We start from the raw sequence: 23,128 nt of genomic DNA, 5'->3' as shown, positions 1-23,128 counted from the left end.
ATGAAAAACTCTAAGTGATATGTGAGATGGGCACCCTCTTCCACCACACATGCCATGTTAGGAAGGACGCTGATAAACAGAAGACACATACCTGGCAGAATCAACCCTAACATACGGCATATGTTGAAACTAAAACAATGAAGGTTTTGGACTCTCTATTTCTTTAAGCCAGAAAATGTTCTGAGATAACCAATTAGGAAACAAATCCCTAGGCCACAGAATTTCTGTTTGGGGTAATAAAAAAGTTTTGGAATTAGTGGTGATGGTTGCATAACCTTGTCAATGTCATTGAATTGTATACCTAAAAATGGTTAAGATGGCAAACTTTGTTATATATATTTTACCACCACAAGGAAACCAAATGACAGTAAAAAAATGAATAAATCCCTAATTAGGTCATGTGACAGCTCTGGTGTTTCTCTCCCGTATTACTGCTGGTCTCTGAATGCTTCCGATCTCTCTCTGACTTCTAGTTTGGGACCTGGAAATTGAAACAATCTTATATCTCAACTTCCATGTAACTTTATGTCTTGGAATTTTGATGATAATATTCATTCAATTTACTTCCTTTAAAATATAGACACCTGATAATTTTTCAAACAAATGTTTTCAATCAAACGTTGATAACTTCATCTTAATAACTTCATCTTAACTTCATCTTAGTTCCTTTTTGCCTTTCTCAACTGCATGCTATATCAAATGTTTGTCTTTTGCAGTACCCTCCTGCCCAGTTCTGTAACATGCTGTTACATGTTCTGTATTTAGGTTACAGAATTTTTGCAAGTCACTGGGGAAGCTGGCAAAGGTACAGTGCTATGTCAGCATGTATGAGAGCAATGACGGGAATTCATTTCTCAGGATAAGGTCTGTGTTGTTCCTCCATCAGACACGGGGCAAGGGGGTCTTTATAGACCAGGCAAGTAATATCCTTATAGAAGGAACAGAATTCTACAGAATGTGTAATTTCTATCAACTTCCATTATAAAATTAATAATGCTGTCACAAAGGAACAGAATTCTACAGAATGTGTAATTTCTATCAACTTCCATTATAAAATTAATAATGTTGTCACAAAGGGAAAAAATCACCCAACACCTTTCGGTTGACATTTTCAATGAGAAAAGCCTTCAGTTAGCAGCTTCCCAGGAGGTGCCTGGCTCAGTGACCAGTGGGCCCAATTCACCCACAGGACATACACCCTCCTTCTCTGCACGCTAGATGCCAGAGTGCTCCGACTCCCCACAACCTCCAAGAAGCCATCCAGAATTCCCTGAAGGCCTGACCACCTTGCTGGCAGATGCCAGAGTGCATCTCTCTGCACGCTAGATGCCAGAGTGCTCCGACTCCCCCCAACCTCCAAGAAGCCGTCCAGAATTCCCTGAAGGCCTGACCACCTTGCTGGCAGAAATGCTGGCACCCGGGTGTCCTCCTTCCCCTTTGCTCTGGCCTGACGACATCTCACAGAGGAAGATCACAGAGCCACAGGTGCCAAAGAGGGCTCCACCCCAAAACAGCACAATCTCCAGCCCAAAAGCCCTGACTTCAAGGCTCCACGTTCTGAAGAACAAACTAACGACACACTTTATCAGTTCAATAATTTCAAAGTCCACATATTGAGTTTACTTATGAGAGCCAGCTACACAGCTAGGCCTTGGGGTAGAAACGTAATTACACTTGTCATGTGTGCTCAGACTGTGTAAACTGTCTAAAATTGGGACTGTTCATTATACATTGATAGTGGCACAAATTAACTCAGTCTTTCCGGAAAAGAATCTGGCAATACGTAACAGAAGCTATAAAATGGTTTCTGCCCTTTGACTTGTTAATCTCACTTTGGAGAAAATGATTGAAGGAAACAACCCAAAAATAATTTGTTAAAAAATGTTCACACCAATGATAATTTCAATAGTGAAAAATAAAAATATTATTGACCCAAATAATCAAGAATAAGAGAATGACAAACTCAAAAAGTTACATCACCATGCAATAAAGGTATTAAAAATAAACACTAAGTGAATCATATAAGTACTTGCAAATGTATACATGAAATAATTTAAGTTATAAACTAAATATACTGACCCACAGATGCATAATTAGAAGTGAGTCTGAAAAGATATAAATAATGTTTTAAGGTTAATTAATTCTTCTTTCCTATAAATTGATCTAATTTCATAATGTAAATAAAAATAAAAGTAGACGAAGTAATTTTGTACTAATATTTTTAAAAGGACCAAAATACTGAGTTAAAAATAATGAATAATTGGAAACCTCCTAATTCTCAGAAATATCTAAGCAATGTAAATTTACACATATGTATATGTATTTATATTATATACATGCATGTAAATATTTATTATATATCTAAATGTATACAGGAGATGCCCCAAAAATGAATACACATTTTAAGAAAGGAAAAAACTGTAATAATTGTAATACTCAATATGTACACATAACGGAAGACGAATACAAGCCACGTTTGACTTCTGCAATTACAAGAGGTGCTCAAAGTGGTTACCATCAGCGTCCAGACACTTCTGAGTATGGTGAACTATTGCTTGAGCATAGATAGCATCTCTTAAAATGTGTATACACTTTTTGGCACCGCTGGTATATGTAATAAACACCAAAACTACATGATCACAGCTTATATTTTTCCTATGATTAATCTTCATTATTTATTTCAATGTATTTCTTTGCAAACAGACCTACCATATTTTTTGCTATGAAAAAACCTAAAACAGAGATCTGAGATTTTTATCTAGAATGCAAACTATTTAACAGCTGCTAGTGGAAGCATCTTCACCCTCTGCACAGTAGCTCTTCTCCACTGCCTTCTGGGTTAATGGGCAGAGAAACATGAGAGCAGAGCTAAAGTCCCCCGTGGAGATACACGGTTTGTTGATCATCTGGAATACAGCAGACCCACTGGCAGCCCTTTCCGCCCTCCCGGCTCCGGCCAGGGTGGTTTCACCGCCCGGAAGACGGGTGTGTGAGTCATGGAATACACAACGCTCAGCAAAGTATAGATTATGATGCCTGTGTCGTCGTCACATGTTCTTAATCTCTCTCCTTAGGTGTCAGGACCCTCCCAGGCTACCTCCCTTTCCCTTCCAGGCAGACACACCCATGACCTGGTTTTACAAGTGGGCTCAGGGGCCCACACCCTGGGCCTGACTTCTATCCTGATAAGAAGTGCTAACAGCCTTCTTGGCTAGAGCACAGCTTGTGCAGAAAGGTCGAAGCACTGATCTGTGTCCCAAGTTTTCTGCCCAGATGGTGTCACAGTTCTTGCAGTTTCTGTAGACTGATTTCTGATGTGATCTGGACTTCCATGATTTTTTCCTTTTGGGCCCATCAATCTCCAGTATTCTAGTCCCTGATTTCTACTCATTGCCTAGTTTCACCTGTCTATCTACTCTGACCTTCCAGTCTTATGGACCCAGGATCCCAGGCTGTTCACTGTGGCTTCCCCAGGCCCAGCCCATTCTCTGATCATATCCTGTATCTTAGACGTTCAGCCTTGCCTCCGATTTCCCATCCCTGACTCCTTCTTGGCAATATATCCTCTCAGTCTTTCAGTCTCAGGGATTCAGTTCAGGGGAAAATAAAACCCAATTAAGGGAGCTAGAGGGATCCAAGCAGAGAAGAGAGAAAGCAAGCAAAATACACTTTGTAAATATTTTCTTTACTGAGCAAGTTCACTTCACTAGGCTGAAAATATCATTTAAGAAACTAATCAACTCCTGACAAAGCCCACACTCATTAAGTGAGTAAATCAGCTGAGATAAAAAATAGCACTGTAAATGTTTTGGGGATCATAATTAGGCATTGTTGATCTACAAACTTTAACAAATACAAGCTGATTATATATATATATATATATATATATATATATATATATATATGTGTGTATATATATATATATATATATATATATATATATATAAAATGAGCCCAGATCACATACAGATAGATCCACTTGTAAGTTATTACAATTCTAAAAAGAAATGCACACACAAAAAATAAAAATGAAAAGGACCAAAAAAAAAAAAAAACACCAAAATGAAAAAGAAATGTACAAAAAAAAATCAATAGTGTGAACAACAGCATACAAATTATCTGACCAAACTAACTAAAATTTAACCTATCTTCAAAGTCATTTGACTTTAAATTTGAGGATTATTGGGACTAAATAATATGAACAAATAGTATCTTTCATTAAGGAATCAGCTCTCCTATCTTTAGCTCTAATGATGGCCTCCATCAGTCAATAACAATGGCCCTGAATTTCAAATATTTACACATTCTAAATAGGAAGCTCAAATGCTTTCAGAATGAAAGATCTACATGTATCAGATAATCACACCTCAAGATGACAAATGATTATTCTTCATGATAAACACAAACGTTTCTCTCTCAGATTAGCTTTGACTCCATCTACCTATTATTCTATGCGATACATACACGCATGTATCAATGGAGAATTTCATTTGCTACTTTGATTAGAGCCTACTTATCTCACATGAGTAAAACCCATACCTTCCAAATCCTTTGGAATGCTACATTAAAGTGGCATCGTAGAAAAAATTTAAAAAGTTATTAAGCAACATTTTCAATCACACAGAAGAAGTGCAGGATTTAGAGATCTTAAACCAAATAACTACAACAAAAGTACCAAATGACTACAACAAAAGTAAGTTTCCATCCATTTCTTTATTCATTACTTAATAGCTATGTCTTTCAATCTGGGGTATTCCTTGCACACCTATTCTCATGGGGGGCCTTTATTGAGTCATTTCTTTTTGTATTAAGATAAAATAAAATACTAATATATGTATTCTTGCACAAGTTCTTTAACGTCAACTCCAGAGACTTATTTAATTCTGGGATAAAACAGGACAAAGCCAGAGCTACATCTACATGCCATACCCCCTCGGAACCAAAGGTTGTCTAGTATTTACTGCAGAAATGTGGTAGGAGCTGCAGTTAATAAAATGACATAAACTAACCCTAAGTTAGGCATATATATTTTTTAATTTAGGTATTAGGGAAAGGACTTAGAGTAGTGATCTATGTAATAATATTCCAGAGAACACTATAATTTCAACCACAGAAAAAACAGACTTATCACCGAGTGCACAGTGGGAGAGTTGGTGACATTTCAACACATTCAACCACTTGAGAGTCACGAGTTTACATCTTGGCCTTCTAAAGAAGCACAGTTTTTGTTCTGCTTTACTTTCTACTGCCATGTTTAGGGTTACTTGCAAAGCTGAGAAGAGAGAGAGAATTTTTTTAAATGTTAACAATTGTCACTTTACTAAGAATATTAATCAGAGTTCTCTAATACTTCCCAACTTTTCATCTCTCAAAGACTTGACTTAATTTCTATTATTTCATCTCAGATAAGACACAGATCAAAGAATAAAGATGAACAGAACAAGAGAATGAGTGTCATGGAGACGAGATTGAAATGCACATCTCAAATCCATGTGGAACTGCTATACTTCTTTAATAGTCAGGCTACTTGTAGCTCTACACAAGGTACTATACTTAGAACATATGATCTATTTTTCATTACAGTTTTGTGTAAGACATTTGACTTAATGAACTAACCTAGATGATTCAGTGTTTCCTACCCCTATCCCCTCTCCAAGAAGAAAAAGGCTACTCTCAACCCGCTGGCTTTTCTTCATCCATCACCATTACTCTATTTGAGCACTGAAATTTTGTTAGCTTTAAAAAAATTGTATAACAGCTAACTTTTGCAGAATGAGGGTGGTAAGGAGACGATTTGGGCTATTAACTAACAAGAAGCACAACGAAATGTGCATTGCGGATTGATTTTTTTAACCCTTCACTCCTGTTCTCCTGGCTCTAAGTACATAACTAATACTGATTCCACACTTGAAAGAAGAGGATAGAGAAGGACTAGAGCAAGGTTCATGATGCTTCACAAAGTGCAACTGTGCCAGAAAGAATAGCTAGTGTGGAGGGTTTAATTCCCATAGCAATATAGTTGATAGTTTATTATCTGGTTGTCCAATGCTGCTTACTTCTTGCTCTCTCTTCCATTCAAAAGAAGCAAAAACAGGAGGTTAAAACAACAGTGTCCTAGACTATAAACTGTTCTTATAGACTGAAAATCACACTCTCTCCCTCTCTCTCTCCTCACTGATCATTACATGCAAATTCAAAAATCTTACTAGTAGCAAATTATAAAATGTTTTAATAGCAGTGTATGTTCAAAGCTGTATTCTAAGTCACCTAGCTTTTCTAAAATTGTATTTCATATTTCCTGTCTTTCAGTTCAACAGTTTATTGAACATCTGCAATACTCGTATGCTTACAATCTTCTTGGCACTGGAGATGGAGGTAAACTGCAAATGGTCTCTGTCATGATGGGCTAGTAGTGCGGTTGGGAAGAAGATACTGTACATGTAATTTTAATAAGAGGTGCTCGGTATAAGAGTGAAAAGAGTCCCCAGGAGGCTGCTGGAGCAGAGTGGGAGCATAAAAGAGCAAAGAGAAGGTTTACCAGAGGAAATGATGCCCCAAATGAGTCCTACGAAAGGAGGTGCATTTAACCAGGGGGAGAGATATTCCAGGCAGAAAGAAGAGGCAGTGCCTAAGGCAGAGAGGCATTAAAATAGCATGATGCCTCTGCCCAGGAGTGAGGGTGGCTAAGAACTCCAAGTAATTTTACATTTCTGGAGACTAGAAGAGAAATGAGGAGTGAAAGAGGCCGGGACATAACGAACCCTATGTGCCATCCTCATCTGCAGCTGGCCAGATGCCGCTGAAATGTCCAACTAAAGGAATGATCCAGTCAGATCTGGGTGTTAGACTCATTGCTCTGGCAATTAATGGTTCAAGATGGCATCTCAGGTGAGAGGAAGTAAAGGCCAGATCTACTTCCTACAGCCTGGATTCTCAGGGTCACTATCAGGAATTAAACTACTCCTGAACGTCCACTATGGCACTATTCTGGGGATGTTCCGGGATCACTGTACCAAGAGGAACAGTGTGGAAACTCAAGTGCACTCCTGGGCCGCTCAAGCTCTCCCCTAGACTGTCCTGAATTACAGGCTGACTGCCTTGGGTGATGGGTGGTTGTAATAACTAGCGATTCCTGGCAGACAGCAAGGTGTAGGCGGGTAGGCGAATATCCTCCTCCATCAAAGTGTGCTTTTTAATTCAAGGTCTGCGAAAGAAGCTACTTAGTAAACAGTAGAACAGAACCTGTCAAATATATGTTGATGATGCTAAATTTATACTGAAGTCTACTAACAAACAGAAGCACTCTGGATAAAAAAGTGTTGTACTTGCCAGCTAATGAAACATTTCAGCAAATAAAATGTTGTCACCCAGTTCTGTCTATGCTGCATTTCTTACCAGCCTTACAGGTTTTCTTGGGCTGCCTCAGGGGAATCCAGGGGATACAGTCACACAAGTCACAGACGCTTATGTCAGATTTTAGCTCATTTCCTTTGCAACTGTTCTTCATCCACCTTCAGCTGAACAACTTATAAAAAAAAGTGGTAATGAATGAAACTCCAAAACAATGCACAAATAGCTTTTATTCTGATCAACTGAAGGTTTCATACTGACCTCACACCTAACCCCACATCTTTGCCTTGCCCTGACTTCCCCACCTTTTTTGCCATCCAAAAAAGTCAAAGCTGAGCATTTGTTTCCAATATCCCTTCTCTAAAATGTTCTTTTCCTTTCTGTCATGAACTTTGATTCTCACAGACATGCCAGCAAATCTTACGTCTTCCATTTCCCAGGCCATTTCCATCCACAACAGTCCCTTCCCTTAATTCTTACAATGATTACTATTCATTTTATAATAATGTATGTCACAGTGTAACCCAAATTAGCTTATACGTTGTTTAAAGGCCAAGACCAAAGCTTATTACATTCCTACATCCCACCTGTGATGCCTACTGGGATGGATCTGAAGTTTGGGCTCAGTAAATCTGCATTTAATACTAATCTAATCACATTGATAGCCACATGCATTTCTTCAAACAGTAGTTTGGTTCACGAAGGTAACAGAAAGCCCCTCAAGAGCCTTTGAAAGTAGACAGACTGGGCTGTTTCCAGGTTTATTAAAAAGGAAAAGTCAAGACTAAACAGGAAAAAACTTGCCCAAAGTTAAATAAGTGGCTGAAACAAGACCAAGAGTGCCCTCATTTTACAAAAGGATTTATTTACTAACTAAACACCATTCCCTCTGACAAAGTTATCCTTACTCTCAACTCAATGTTTGTCTGCATTAAATAGTGGGTGCTATGCTTCAGATAACCTAAAATGTCTGATAATGCTGAAGTCATTCATATTGCATATGGAAATGAATAATATGATTCTGGGACCAGTATTTACTCCTTCACCAATGTGAAAGAGTATTTATACCTTCCTGAATTGAGACGCTCTAACAAGACCCCAATAACTTTAGAGAAACCTTGCCCAGGAGAAAGTCTGAAAGGACAAATAATCTACCATCTATGTAAATCAAGAGGATGATGATATATCGTGTCTTTGAAGAGTGGTACAGAATACTAAATGGATCACACACAGATACTCCAGCAGGAATGATTACAAACAAAGGTATTATACACAAACAAATGAACCAAACAGGGCCCAGCGCAAAGAATACGTACTAGAATGATAGACTTCTTCAGCCCAATGAAATAACTGATGTTGAAACTGTTCTCAACATAAAACATCTGACTGTGCCTTCTGACCAGTTTTAAAAAAATGAGTATAAATAAATATACACATACTAATAAATGAATATATTATGTCTATATTATAAACACAAAGCAGAAGTTTTTAAAAGATAAAGATAGAAATAAACCTTTTAAAATATTCCTCTATATAGTCCTCTAATATAGCCTATTAGGCACATTCCTCATGGTTCACCAACCCACTTTGGAGCCAAGGTTTTAAAATCCTTGTAAAACTACAAAGCCAAGAGTAATTATTACTAGGAAAACTCCTGAACTATTTTCTTCCCTTTGCTAAAGCAGATGTACCCTTAATTTCCAGAGGAAACCCATATTGTAATGGTAAAAAGTCAGAGAATGGGATACGAATAAACAATTTTGGAAGCTTTACACTGGATAGTGACAAGAAGCTACAAAGTATAAATGACCCAGAGCAGAATTGATTTTGTTTTTTATCTAAACCATGTGCCCTATAATTGCTGTGATTTACAGGCTCAGTGCTTTAATCCATGTGCTGTTTCCGGCCACAGGAAGGAACTGGGTAGTCATTAAAAATCTGTCACATAAATAGCTGCTTACCAGCTCACCTGGGGAATGTAATGTTGAACAAGTAGTAAAGAATGCCAGTTTTATTTATTTTACTGCTTGTAAATTCCCTTAGGAAAGGGGTGAGCTGGTAAATTTTCTGAATATTCAACCCTTAATTATCCATGCCAGCAGATCAGAGAAGAGTCACAGAGTAGTCAAGATGAATAACCAAAAAAACTTTTATAATCAGGTTTGTAATGAATTCAGATACATCTTCTTTCGTGAAATTACATAGGGACTACCAGCCTGAAAAATGGTGGAGCACAGAGGTCGAGGGATCAAGATCTAAGCACTTGCTTGGAAATCAGTAGTTCTATAACCTCAAGCAAGTCACTTAACGTGTATAATCTTCCATTCCCTCATCTGTAAAATGAGGAAGCTAATAGTACTGCCTTATGGGTTTGTGGAAAAGATTAAATGACATAAGGCATTTGAAGTATTCAGCATAGCATTTGGTAAATATCTAACAAAAATGTACGTTAGTAATGCTAGAGGGTAAGGTCTGGATGGAAATCATCAGGGAGAGGGAAAGAGAGAGGATGTAACCATGGTCAAGTATATTGAAAGTGATGCCCAAGTCACTATAAGTCCAACTGCTGTTTTTCTAAAAACATCTGAGGAACATACGGGTCCCTAGTTGCTTTTGTAAAAACGATGGGTTTTAATCAGCTACCTAGTCTAGGGAAGCAAGAAGAGAAAGTTGATTTTCTTCATACCTAAAAGGGTTTTCCTATGTTTCTGGAAGCCTGTTACCTGTCACAGAGGTAGGAAAGTGTGATGGAGGCCTGTAGGGCTACCTAGACCAGCAGAGAAGGTGAAACTCATACATTACCTGCGCCCAGTGGTTTTTAAATACAATCAAGCAAGTTTCTGGGTCAACTCCCTGCAGGCTCACAGCCTGCTGGAGTTTGCTTCCTGTTGCAACCGATGACATGATAAACCGTCATAAATCAATGCTTCTAAGTCATATTTAATTTTCATGGAAATTTGGCAGGCAGTCACTAACTTTCAAGTATCACATTAGAAATGGAACTTCTTCACATTTCATTGTCACTTTCCAAAACCTGTAATGACAACAACAAAAAAGACATCTCATTATGTTCATACATTAAAAGGACACTATCAAATTTAAATCAAAGCACAGACATTCTCAAAGTCCAATGCAGAAAAAAAATATCTATAAAATAGACATTGCTACTCAGTCTAAAGTCTTCCCTATTTTCTCTCACTTTGCTACTAAAAAAATAAAATAATGATGCTACCAAACCTACATGCATAAATTAAACAATTATTGGGTTTATTCTCTCCACTACCACCAACCACAACCCCCAGGATTATAATTCTAAATCATCCAAATCTAGTTTCTATAATCAAGAAACTATGATGCCAATATCTGTAGAGTTCAAAAACATCCAGAAACAGGAAAACCATTAGTTAATAGTGACAGAAATAAATGGCGCAATGCAACTGGGGTAGTTATAAAACAGCACCCAGACTCCTCGATTCAACATCACTGAAGTTATATTTTTTTTTAATCAATGACTGTCATGATGGAATTGAAAACATTCTTGGTCATTTTGTGGCTACAAACAAAGTTAAGATTTTTGGATTTCGTGAAAAATAATAGAATTCCAAGTAACCTTGACAATTCAGAGATAGAAATGATCCATCAAAAACAAGATTGTGCTTTCTAGGTGTGAGTACAAGATAGCACACTTACAAATGAAAAATGAATTATGTGGCTAAAATACGAAGAAAGTCGGACTACAACAGACTCCCAGTAGGGAGAAAAAAAGATAGTGCGGTCGTAGAGTATGCAATGGCTGTGATCCAGTTGTGTGGTCCTAACTCTGATAGAAGAACTGAGATAATGGTGTTATCTCTCCAGCTTGATCAACTCAAAAAAGGACTGGGTATTGTTCAAAATATTATTTTTTAGTGTACAGATTGGAGAGAGTTAGAGAAAAATAATTACATTGTAATTATTAGAGCACTAGAAAAGAAAATCCATGAGAAAATTTCCAGATTTGTAGTGTCAAAGAAAAAAAAAAAAAACATTGATCATCTGTTCCTCCTACAAACAATAAATGTGACAAGGGGGCGTAAGGTGATTATTCAGGTTAGACTTAAGGATCAAGTTCTTTGTGGGCTTTGAAACTAAACACTGGAAAATAGTTAAGGAATATTCAAAACAAGTGCTTCCGTTAGGGGTAAGAGGCCAACCATTCAACATTAAAGGATTATATATACATATATATACACACACAGAGAGAATACTTGCAAGAATTAATAATTCTGAGGAAAGAAACACTTTCTAAGGAGAATAAAAGGACTGAAGAAGAGGAAGCCCTGTTAGACAGAGAGCTGTATATACTACGTGCCTGAGGGAAACAGCTTGGATATGTCTTCTATGACTATATTGTACTATTTAAACTGGTGAATTCCCCAATGTATAATTGCGAATAATACAAAGTTGTTTTCAGTAAGACATTATTCACTGCCAACCACGGCCCTTTGCCACTGAGACGCACGTTTTATCCGACCCATCTGGTGTTTTAAAAATTAGGAGTGGCCGACTCACACAGGCAGGTACGTGTTCCCAGTCCCCATGGCCCCCACCGTCCCCACCACTCCCTATGACCCCACCGCCAGCCTCTTCACCTCACTTTGGTTACCAGACTAGCCCTTATAGATAACATTTCCGCGTGCAGCTTTGTTTTAAGTGATAAGAGATCAAACAAGTTCTGACTCAATTTCCTCATTGTCCAAAACATACTATTTCTGTGAAAATGTCCAGGTCTTTTATTCAGATGATATAGTGATGTTATGAGGAAAGGCAGAATTTTGGGGTTATCCCAGAGGTTGAAAAAGTAGACAACTTTGATTCCTTTGATTCTAAGAAGACTTGAGATGCCTTCCAGCCCAAGGATTCTCAGATTCCTTTTCAAAGGCTTAGGGGAACATACATCATGCCAATTGCCTCCGAATCAAAATTAGACACTCGTTCTCTAAGTTTCTTGAAGTTAGTTCTCAAAGGGCCTTTACATGCAATCTTTTCAGAGCGTAAGACTACATGATAAACAGGACCAATATCTTAGCTATGGTCATAAACTGACAAGTTCGTTTTGATGGAAACAGAATGTCTCTTGATTCCCAGTCCGATGTGCTTTCTAGAAAACTATATTCTCCTTTGTCCTGGCTAGAATCCTCGGCCCTATTCACTTCAAGAATCTGGATCTTCACTGAGAAAAGTGCATCTCATTTGGTGGATGCTGATCTGATCACACTTTTAAGGCAGATGCCAAAAGACTCTAAATGTGTCATGAATACAGAAACCATAACATCGAGTGAACATCGGTGAGAAAAGAGGAATGTCAAGCAAGTCAAGCACGCCACGTTTAAAAAGGGAGAATACCATGCCAGAAGATCCTGTAAATGCAAATACTACCTAATACACCCAGGGACCAAAGAGCTGGGTGTTCCCACTCTCTTTTATTCCCTTGTTACAGTATTAAATCACAGGCATGTCCCCAGGGCAACATTGAACTGAAAGGAAGAGACATCACCATATTTATGAGAGATGTACAAGGACATATTTCCTTAAGCACCAAGGTTTTCAAAATAGTTCTGCATCTGCCTGTTATCAGGCTTTCCTTTTTTTCTTTTTGCATTTTTTCCATTTCAAGCTTTTTATCGAATGAAAAGCTCTTAGATCACAGCTAAAAGTCCCAAGTGAAGAACAGAGAAGGACAAAACGAAGCCAAAAAGCTGTGAGTAGGTAAAAAAGGCTGTAGTCACTCGAGTGTGTGCTTGTGTTACGAGCATGGCATTACCGGACATTTCCCCTTTCTTGCCCTCTGCCCTCTTTAGCCTAAGGTAACTGAAGCTGGGGATGTTTGCCACTCTTGGCACACATTCAGTCTCTTCTTCCCATAAATACACACATGCACATCCACTCAAATTTCATGCCTGAGAGAGCGCTCTAGAAACCATCCAGACTATAACGAGTGATTTTTTTTTCTTTCTTCAAACAAACCACCAACACCCAAAAATACCCAAAGGACTCTTCTTCCAACAGTGGTTGCATGTGGTTTTGTGGTGTGGTTCTTGAGTTTTTTGGTCTGGGGCTGAGGGTGGGAGAAAGGAGCTATCAAAATACATATAAAGTAGCCTGAATATATCACCACAGATCCCATACTGCAAAGAAAGAACTGAGTACAGTATTTCCAAAGACTTTAGTGGTAGTCAATTTATATATCTCAATATTACATATAAAATGTTTCCCATCAATAAGGAAAGAAAAATTCTATTAAATTATTGTTGCACACAGATAAAAATACATATAACTCTTATGTCAGTTATTTGTCCTTTTTTGAAAATATATGATGTCTTTTAGTTGACTATGAAAAAAGCATAAGCATATCCTTCCATATTACAGAATTATAAAATATACCACATAGTTATAAAACCTTAGATCCTAGTCATCTAAATCACACCTCAATGTAAAAATTCCTTCAACCTCATTCCCAAATAGACATCTTATCTAATTTCAGACTCTTTTCAAAAACTATAATACTTAGGAAAGCTATAAATGTGTCAAAATCACATTTTTTCCCTGAAATATATTTCTTGCATGACTATATTTTAATATATCCCTCTTTCACTATCAGGTTGAACTTACAATGTAAATATTTTGGCATTTAATTTTATATAGTCTTATACCATCCTTCAATTCTTTTATTTATTTCAATATAATATCCTCTAATAACAAATTTAAAAAAAATTCCTTAAGGGAAAGAAGTGGATTGCCACCTTAAGGAGAGATAGAGCCAAGAGAACATTTTTCTTAAGGAAAAGGGATCACATTTGCAGGCCTAATAGGAAGGAACAAATGAACATAGAGAATGTAAAGATTTAAAAAAAAAAACAAAGGATGTGATGGAACAAGAGGAGCAGAAAAAGGGTGAGGTGAAGAACCCAGGTAGGAAAGGCCTATCGACAACAACGAAGAAAGCAAAGCCAAGTATTTTTATAGTGAGTTACCAAATCAGAAGCAATGTTTTCAACTTGATGGAAAGACATGACAAAGTCCCTTCCCAGCTTTCCTTCTTCTTCCCTGATATTTATTTCTCTGCTTGGTTTGTGGAAATGGTTCGAGAGTTGAGGTGGATTTAAAGTGGTGGCCAAAGGGTAAAAGCTAAGAATTTTTAAGCTCAGTTCCAACTGTGGAAGTGGGAAAAATTCAAGTCCCCACTTGAAGACTTCAGCTTTGAACTGGGAGACAGGACCCTTGGATTCTGGTTCTAGCTCTAATCAGCTGTGAGACCGTGCGTAAAAAATATGGGGTTTTTGGTTTGGAACCTCACTTAGGTGAGTAGTTAGAACTAAATGATTATTTCTTAGGTCTCTCCCAGCTCAAAAGTCATTATATTATGTACTTTATTGCAAATGTTATACTAATTGGGAAAGGGTCATCAGATAATCATTAAAGAAGAACAATGGCCATTGTATAAAAATCTGTAAGAATTCTAATTGTAAATAGGACTCTATCTGTATGCTTTTCATGATTAAAGTATATTTCACTTGAGAAACCCAAAGTACAGGAATCAACCATCTCAAATATAATGTGTGGTTGGTTTGTTTGCTTCTTGAGCAACTGCCAGTATACAATCTCATTGTTTTAGAATGCATTTTGGAATGCCCTGAATGAACTGCTACTAAACACATAAAAAGTCTATTATTATAAAAGTGCTTATCATGCAAAATTGCATCTAAGGGTGAAGACTCCTCAAATATTGGGAACAATTGAAGGAGGGGAACCCTGTGCCCTCAGTTATAACGAATAGTTGGGGGGGGGAATTCATTTTGGGTCAAACTACCTCAGACAACCTCTACTTAGGGCCTAATAAAATTCTATTAAACCTAAATCCTCCCTGTGCTCTAAGCCTGTGACCCAGTTACCTTTTCTGTCTCGCTGTCATATCGCAGGGCAATGCTGGGCTGTGGAAAATAAAGCCCTCACTCTCCTGGACCTTGTCCTGAGCCTTCCTCAATCTGCCATAGTTCAGCTCTGGCTCATTTATTGTTCACTGTCCATCATTTCAGGAAAGCAGCATCCTGTTTGTTTCCACCAAGTTGAAGGTCACCAGTTAACACACACAAAACTTCACATAAAGCTTCTCAAGAATTACAAGGGCACAAAGAAAATTCTCTCAATAAGTATATTCCAAATGGTTTCAGGCTTTGATAAATGCATACTTCAAAATAGTAACAAGATTATGGAACACTATTAACGCCACGAAATAATTCTACCATGTTTCACGTCTTAATTTCACTTGAACAGGCTGCCAACTAGGTCATACTCAAGTGTCATGCAACTGACTGATAAAAAGAATAAAGGGAAAAGCAAAATTTTAATTAATATTCAAATTCATACCTGAAATTTGTTTGGGGACTTGATTTTTAATGCTATTTAAGGAACTAAATCCCTACTGGCGAAGATTTGGAATGTAAAAATTACAGCTTTTGAAAATTATGTTGAGACATCAGCTCATTAGTGACTAAAAAGAAAAGTTTCTTATACACATGGAGTGATTTGTTGAGACATGAAAACTGGATCATTCTTGGGGAAAGTCTCCCCAACAACCCAATCAATCAATATAATCTTAGTAGTTGTCACCATGCTTTCACATCACTATTTTGTTGGAAGCTATTAAGGGACAACTTAAGGCTTCTGCCTCAAAACCCTAAAATTCAGCTAAGGTAAATGCAGAGATAAGATATCTGACAACTTCTATGGGGTAGTAATTTAAAGCAGAGATTTAAGGTAGATGCTCTGAATCTCTCTAAGAACCTTCTCATACTAATAAAGTTCTTCTCAAGAAATGTTCCTGGGGAAAAAAACCTGTTTATGACCCACATGTCTTGGTCGTATTCTCTGTAAAAGTAGGTACCTCTGGGAAGTTATCCTGTTCGGTCTAATACCCGACTTTATACCTGTATCAGTCAGAATAAGTTTCTTACCAGCAATTTTTCACACACTTTCATGTCAAAATTTTCATATATGTAACCTGCAGTGTATAAAATAATGTGATGATTACCTTCGAAAAGCCGCCTTTTCGAAAATGTCCTTCATCCATGCATGGCATAAGACATACTAAGTGCAATGAGTAAAGTAACACTGAAATTTTATAAATATATATATATATTTTTTTCATGAGTCTCATAAATTGTGGGCATATTATTTTGAAGAGAGGTGGCTATAGTTTTTAGCCAATTCTAAAAAGGGTTCATGAACTGACCGCCTTCATAAAAGTTTAAAGGCCATTGTAAAGATGCATTCATGGTCAAACCACGAGGAGTCCCGATACAAAGGCTAATAGCCAGTTCGAGTTATGAAGGTATTGCTGAAGAGATAGTTGGAAGACTTCTGTGACTTCAGAGGTAACCAATAGTTCTGCTTCAGCAACTTGGGGTTGTTCCAGACGATGAGTAATCACGCTCTTGAATAATAATCAGTTCAGGTGCCTTATAAATTTCATGGCTGGCTAAGCACTTCCACTCCTACCCAAAACGCTGCAAGATGACTTGTCAGAGGTAAAAAATGATTAGCATTTATTGTAATTTAGCAACAGGCTCAGAAGTCAACAGCTTCCTGGCCTCTTAGAATTTGATCCTATGCCGATCAGGGTAAACACCTTCTGTCAGCAGTCTATGAAACAGGCCACGAAGAACTGGGTGTCTGTTTCGTGCTATAAACATGATGGAAAGGGAGGAAACCACAGGCCCTTGAGCTGACTCATACAGGTATCTCACCCTCAGCGAGGTGGAGTAACAGTAGCACTTCTGTGATAACCTAAGACTATGAAGTCCTCATTTCACATCTTTTTTAAACATAAAAATAATGTTAGACTTCCTTACATGGAAATATTATAATCCCTCTAACAAATGGTACTACGATTTCAAAGACTACATTTTCTCATCCATGAGTAAGTAAAAGAGTCTAGAAGTACCTAAGAAAAACCTACTGGTTTAAAGTAGCTTACCATTCACATATGTATTATTGCCATGATCAGTTTATCATCAAGAGAAGACATCGTGTTGATAAAGATAAAAAGTTAAGATCTTCTAAAGGCACTGAAAATTTTCAGGGGAAAGAAAACTTTCACTTGAAATCTCTCCCTCTTGACCAACAACTACCTGGGCCTCAATAGTATACAATCAAGGTCCAGATTTATACACATCAAGAGGTGACTTATGGTAAGTAAAAATGGGTGCACTCCTGCACCTCATGTAACAGCATAAACTGGTGTTCTACCTACAAAATTAAATTTGATCAGCAAAACCACTTCTGTGCATTTATCCTATAAATACGCTTTCACCTTACAAAATTGCATCCAGAGTAACAGCAAAAGTTGATGCTTATTGAGCACTTGTCTGTGCCAGGTACTATTCTAAATACATTAACTTATTACATCTTCTCCACAATCCTGTGGACTAGACTCCCCTTTCCAGAGGGACAGAGATGTGGAGGAGCTGATCTAATCAAGGTCACACAGATATCCTGAGGTCTGACCCAGACACATTCTCTTAACCACAAGCAGCTCTGCAACTAGAGTGACGTCCTTTGTAGAATTGTTTAGGTAGTAAACAATTGGAAAGATCCTATATCTCCATCAGCTAGTCCAGCTATCTACACAATGGCACTTCTAGATTATGGACTACTGTGCCATGACTGTTTTAAAGGATGCGGCCCTGAATGTGCTAATATGGAAAGACTGCCAGGATAGGTACATAGCAGCAAGTGTAGGCTGCCACCACTGTGTAAGGAAAAAAAGGAATGTGTTACTCTGTATACTTGTAAATGCATCGATGATCTCTGTGAAGATACACAAGAACTCCAAGGGGGTTGCCTCCACAGAGGGGCCCTGGGTGGCTGGGGACAGAGTAAGCACGGAGACTTGCTTTTCATGTGCACCTTTCTTCACTTTTTGAATTTGGTACCATGTTTATAAACTACTTAGCGAAAACACTTTCTAATGTAACAAAAGAAAAAAATCCTGAACAAAAGGAAAGTACGTAATAAGTCCAGCTTAAGTATAGCCATTATGCGTACAGTGTACTTGAAGTCTCGTCTTCACCTCAGAATGAAAGGAAACAGCCTGCACAATGATTATAGGCTGATGGGTGTGAGTACTGATAAAAGAGTACCTTAATATGCTATTTGAATCGATTATAATGACCACAAAATGTTTGAAAGTATTTATTAGAAAACACACAAAGGAAAACCACCCACATCTGTACTTACATGAGTTACCTTCCAATGGAATAAATATGAATGAAAATGATGTTGAGAAAGTGTAAAGAATTTAGAAGAGTGGTACTCTTATCTTTCAGGACCACATTTTTAATGCTTATTTTAATGTTATTGCACAATAATACTTACTGGGTTAAATTTATGCAGTTTACCTTAAGTTTACGGGTTTTATAAGCTCTAGAAATTTGGAAAGTTAAAGATCTGGCCAAATTTTTTTCTCCTCTGCCTAATGTTTAAACTCATTGTTTTCTGGATGTTGAGTTCTATGAGTTCTTTACATTTTTTGGGTATTAAACACTTATGGGATATATCATTTGCAAATATCTTCTTATCTTCTCCCATTCAGTGGGCTGCCTTTTCATTTTGTTAATGGTTTCCTTTACTGTACAAAAGCGTTTTAGTTTGATATTATCCCATTTGTTTATTTTTACTTTTGTTGCCCTTGCCTGGGGAAACATGCAAAAAGATATTTCTAAGCCCAACGCCAAATAATTTACTGCCTATGTTTTCTTCTAGGACTTTCATGGTTTCTGGTCTTACATTTAAGTCTTTTCAGTTTATTTTTGTATATGGTGCAAGAAAGTAGTCCAGTTTCTTTTTCTTTCTCTCTCGCTCTCTGGCTCTCTCCTTCTCTCCCTCTCTCTCTTTCTTTCTTCACCTATCTGTCCAGTTTTCCCAACACCATTTACCAAAGAGACTCTCTTTTCCCTATTGTATATTCTTGCCTCCATTGTTGTTGATTGAACGTATAAGTGTGGGTTTATTTCTGGCTCTCTATTCTGCTTCATTGATCTATGAGTCTGTTTTTGTGGACAGACTCAAAAAAAAAAAAGACAAAAAAAAAACCCATGTTGTTTCGATCACTATAGCTTTGTCAAGATCAGTGGTTCTCAAATGTAGCTGATGAACCCTGGAGTTTCCCAAGACCCTTTCCAAGAGTCTCCAAGGTCCTCGATAATTTTAAAGGACCTCTCTGAAAAAACAAAATCCGTCAAAATAAACATAGCTCACTATGAAGATATCTCATATCAAAACAGCTTCCAGCATTGCAATTGACTGTAGTTATACTTGAGCAGTTTTATCACTAGGCACTATACCTTTTCATATTATTTGGCTTTTTTAGTCAGGATTTTTTTCCTACTTGTACAAAGCCTATTCTTTCAAGCTAACATTAGCCCTGAAAATCAAAGATCATTATGGACTAGAAAATAAGTTCCTTAAACTTTCTCTTTTAAATATACTGCTCTCATTAACAGCAGATCTCATTGCTCTGAAGCTGTCATTTTGCCACAAGTGTGGTTCTGTGGACTTCTGAAACAGAGCTTGGTATGAGACTGGTGAGCCCTGAATGGAGCAGTGCTTTACCTCAATGAGAAATGCATTCTCCCTCCTTCTCCTCCCTCCCTCCCACCCCACCCCCGCTGCCAGAAACGCACACATGTACATGTACACACACGCTAGTCTAGCTCTGCACACAGATGTAAATACTAATCATTAGTTGCTGCCTTTTTAGAGACTCTACAATAGAAAAGCCATGTGTAATTTGCAATTAACAAAGGGTAATGGAGGCTCTAATTTCTGCTTGGGGGTCCAGAATTTAAACTTACTGTGATGTCTTTTCAAAAAATAAAACTAAACACTGAAACGACTTACATTAAGCAGTTCCTCTGTCACAGAGATGGCTTCTTGACTGGATGGCTGCCAACCACCTAAGCAGACATTCAGAGAGGCGATCCTCCTGGGGAGGACAGCATTCATTTATAAGCCTCCAGAAGCAACGGGGTAGATCATGCTGCTCCCATATTCTGCTTCAATTCATCTCCACTAGCCTCTAGAGTGACTGGCATAGACTTGAATGGTTTCAGGCCATCTACACTTCTTTAATTAAAACTCTTCTCCACTAAATTAACATGTATGTATCAATGTCTTTTGTACAGAAGGGAAAGAAAGAGAAAGCAAAAGCAAGAAAAGGAAAATCAAAGACTGCTTCAAATCAACTTCTGTTTCAGATAACTTTCGCATTTGGCATTATTTCCCCCTAGAGTTGGTGTTTCAGGTAGAAAACAATGAACAGGAAGAGTCAACAAGGGTTCCTATATTCCCCTCAAAAACATCCTGCACTTTAGACCTAATTAACTTCCAAAATCAAAGGCATTATAAAGAGGGCATGGAAGCAAAAGAAGAATTTGGCTAGTTCCATTTTTTTACAAGAATAACTTTATATAATATTAACATACATATATGCATAATACTTCACTTCCATTCTATGCCCTGGGGGATTACCAGAAATTGATGATTTGACTCATTACTATTGGAACGGAATTGCAACTTATCTAGAGATTAGGTTCTAATGTCAATGCTTTAGGCAAGCCATGCAAATACTCAAAATTACTACTGAACACCCCTTAGCAAGGCACTTGTTGGAAATCAACATACTTTTTCTCATTAAGTTGGAGAAATGGCTGAATAACCAACACAGCAGTAGGCCCTTGGGGTCAGGTTGTGCAAAAAAATAATGTGTTCCTTTAAACTCAAGAATTACTTTCAGCACAGCGAGATACTCACTGTGAGAGGCAGGTAGAAAGTGGGACCAAGCATGGAAAAAGCAGGTACACATCTACAATTCCCCAAGAATAAACCCCAAGATATCGGAACCTGTTAAATCACTGTTCTATCTTTCTCTTTCTGATTTTTTTTGGGGGGTCGGGGTGGGGAGGGTTTCATGGACATATACAGTGGATGAAGTTACCACCCAACACCGACTCTTTCTTCAGAATAACTACCCTGAAAGAGCTTCACAATTAATTACACAGCAAATCTGCACTATGTTCCTAGAAAATTATATTTCCTGCTTTCATAGAAAAAGAATCTAATATAGATAGGTAAACCATTCAAGAGGCAATGCAAGTAAAATTAAACACAATTTTTCGGTTAAGTAAACATGGCTCTGTTTTTAAAATATTTTAAATTTACACCCACAAAGACAGCATACAAACATTGCCAATTAGAAATTCAGCAATAAGCATCATACTCTGGAGAAAGACTGTTGTCAAAAGTGAGGAAAAGGATGATGATAGAATGAGAACCAAACAAATATAAATATGTGAGTTTCAGGTAGATCTGATCACAGTAACATCAGTATCCATCTAATGAACTGGTACGGAAAACGATAGCAATAACTGGCTCTGCCATACAAATTGTTCATTTCTAGGTTATTTCTATGAGAAATCACAGATTTGGATCTTTGAGAAAATTTGGATCTTTAAGAGAATTTGGATCTTTAAATCTTTAGTTCGGAGGGCTTCCAAAAATATGCTTATTATAATTAAAGCACATGTAAAATATAGGTATTGCCTTAACACCAGAGACTCTTCCACGTGTTTATAAATTATTGAGAAAATAAAGTGCTTCTCTCCAAAATATTGCCACAACATTTTCTTACAGTATGTTCAGAGAATTAAAGCCTTAAAATAAGAAAAAGGTGAAGGGCTGCTATGAGGCTAGAATTAAATGTTTTGTGATTATATTACAATAACATCTTCCTTACTCTAACATAATCAGTGTTCTATATTTGCTGCCTGCACAAAACTATAATTATTCATTGATGTGATCAAAATTATTAGTTGAGTTGAGCAATTCAGTCTGCCAGCCAGCCTTCAGGGTAATTAGTCAAATCAAGAGTATATGAAAATGACTAATATGTTTCTGAATTAGTCTGTCTACAGCATCATGACCACGCTTAGATTCAGTTCCGAAACCTCAGCTCATCTTGTTTAACTCTATACACCATTTTCCTCATAATTTAATTTACTCTGTACAGAGTCGAGAGTTTTTCCTCCCCTTCAAGGGATAAAGGAAAGTGACAATAAAAACCAAGTACAAAATTCAAAGAAATCAGATACTCTTGTTTAAAAAAATAAGAGGAGTGTTGTTTCCTTCTGGTGTGAAGGGAGTATAACGAAGAAGAAACAAAAATGGATTCTTGACAATCAAACCACCTCTCAGTGCTTCAAATTCCATTAAAGGCCACAAGTCTGTTGATTTGATGCCAAATGCCTCTAAAATGTTCTTACCCAAGAAAAGTGTGTTTTCTGAAAAAACAAGGAAAGCAACACATTTAAAGGCTGGAGAAAATTTTTTTTCCATTTACTTGGGTCAATGAAACATCCATCATACAGAGACACAAACACCTAACAGATTAAAAGATCAGAGGAGCTGCACTTGTAGAAGATCAAAGAGCCAGTGTCTCCAGGGGAATCAAACAAGTAACTAAACAGACCTCCCCACCCCCGTGCAATTTCTCTCCTAAACCTAGCTTATGTGATTGGTGTGGAGAGGGACCACAAGCAGAACATGGTAGCCCAGCAAATACGATTTTTTAAAATTCAAGTTTACTGGGGTGACAACAGTTAGTAAAGTTACCTAGGTTTCAAGTGTACGGTTCTGTATTCCATCATCTATATATCATGTTGGGTGTTCACCACCCAGAATC

The 23,128-nt window shown here is 37.5% G+C and overlaps 1 protein-coding gene across 2 annotated transcripts in view; it reads right to left on the bottom strand.

Moving 5' to 3' along the window:
• FHIP1A (FHF complex subunit HOOK interacting protein 1A) overlaps positions 1–23,128 on the bottom strand; it is a 198,158-nt gene that overhangs the window by 74,419 nt on the left and 100,611 nt on the right. For both annotated transcript variants that reach the window (XM_081076751.1, XM_081076752.1), the window contains exon 3: positions 10,153–10,384. In XM_081076751.1, the coding sequence (XP_080932877.1) occupies positions 10,153–10,254 (102 nt within the window). In that variant the 5' untranslated portion in view covers positions 10,255–10,384. The remainder of the gene's footprint in view (positions 1–10,152; positions 10,385–23,128) is intronic.

Source organism: Rhinolophus hipposideros (assembly GCF_964194185.1).
Source record: "Rhinolophus hipposideros genome assembly, chromosome: 16".
NCBI lineage: Eukaryota > Metazoa > Chordata > Mammalia > Chiroptera > Rhinolophidae > Rhinolophus > Rhinolophus hipposideros.
Note: the sequence above shows the minus strand (reverse complement) of the source record. Positions and strands in the feature narration are given on the sequence as shown.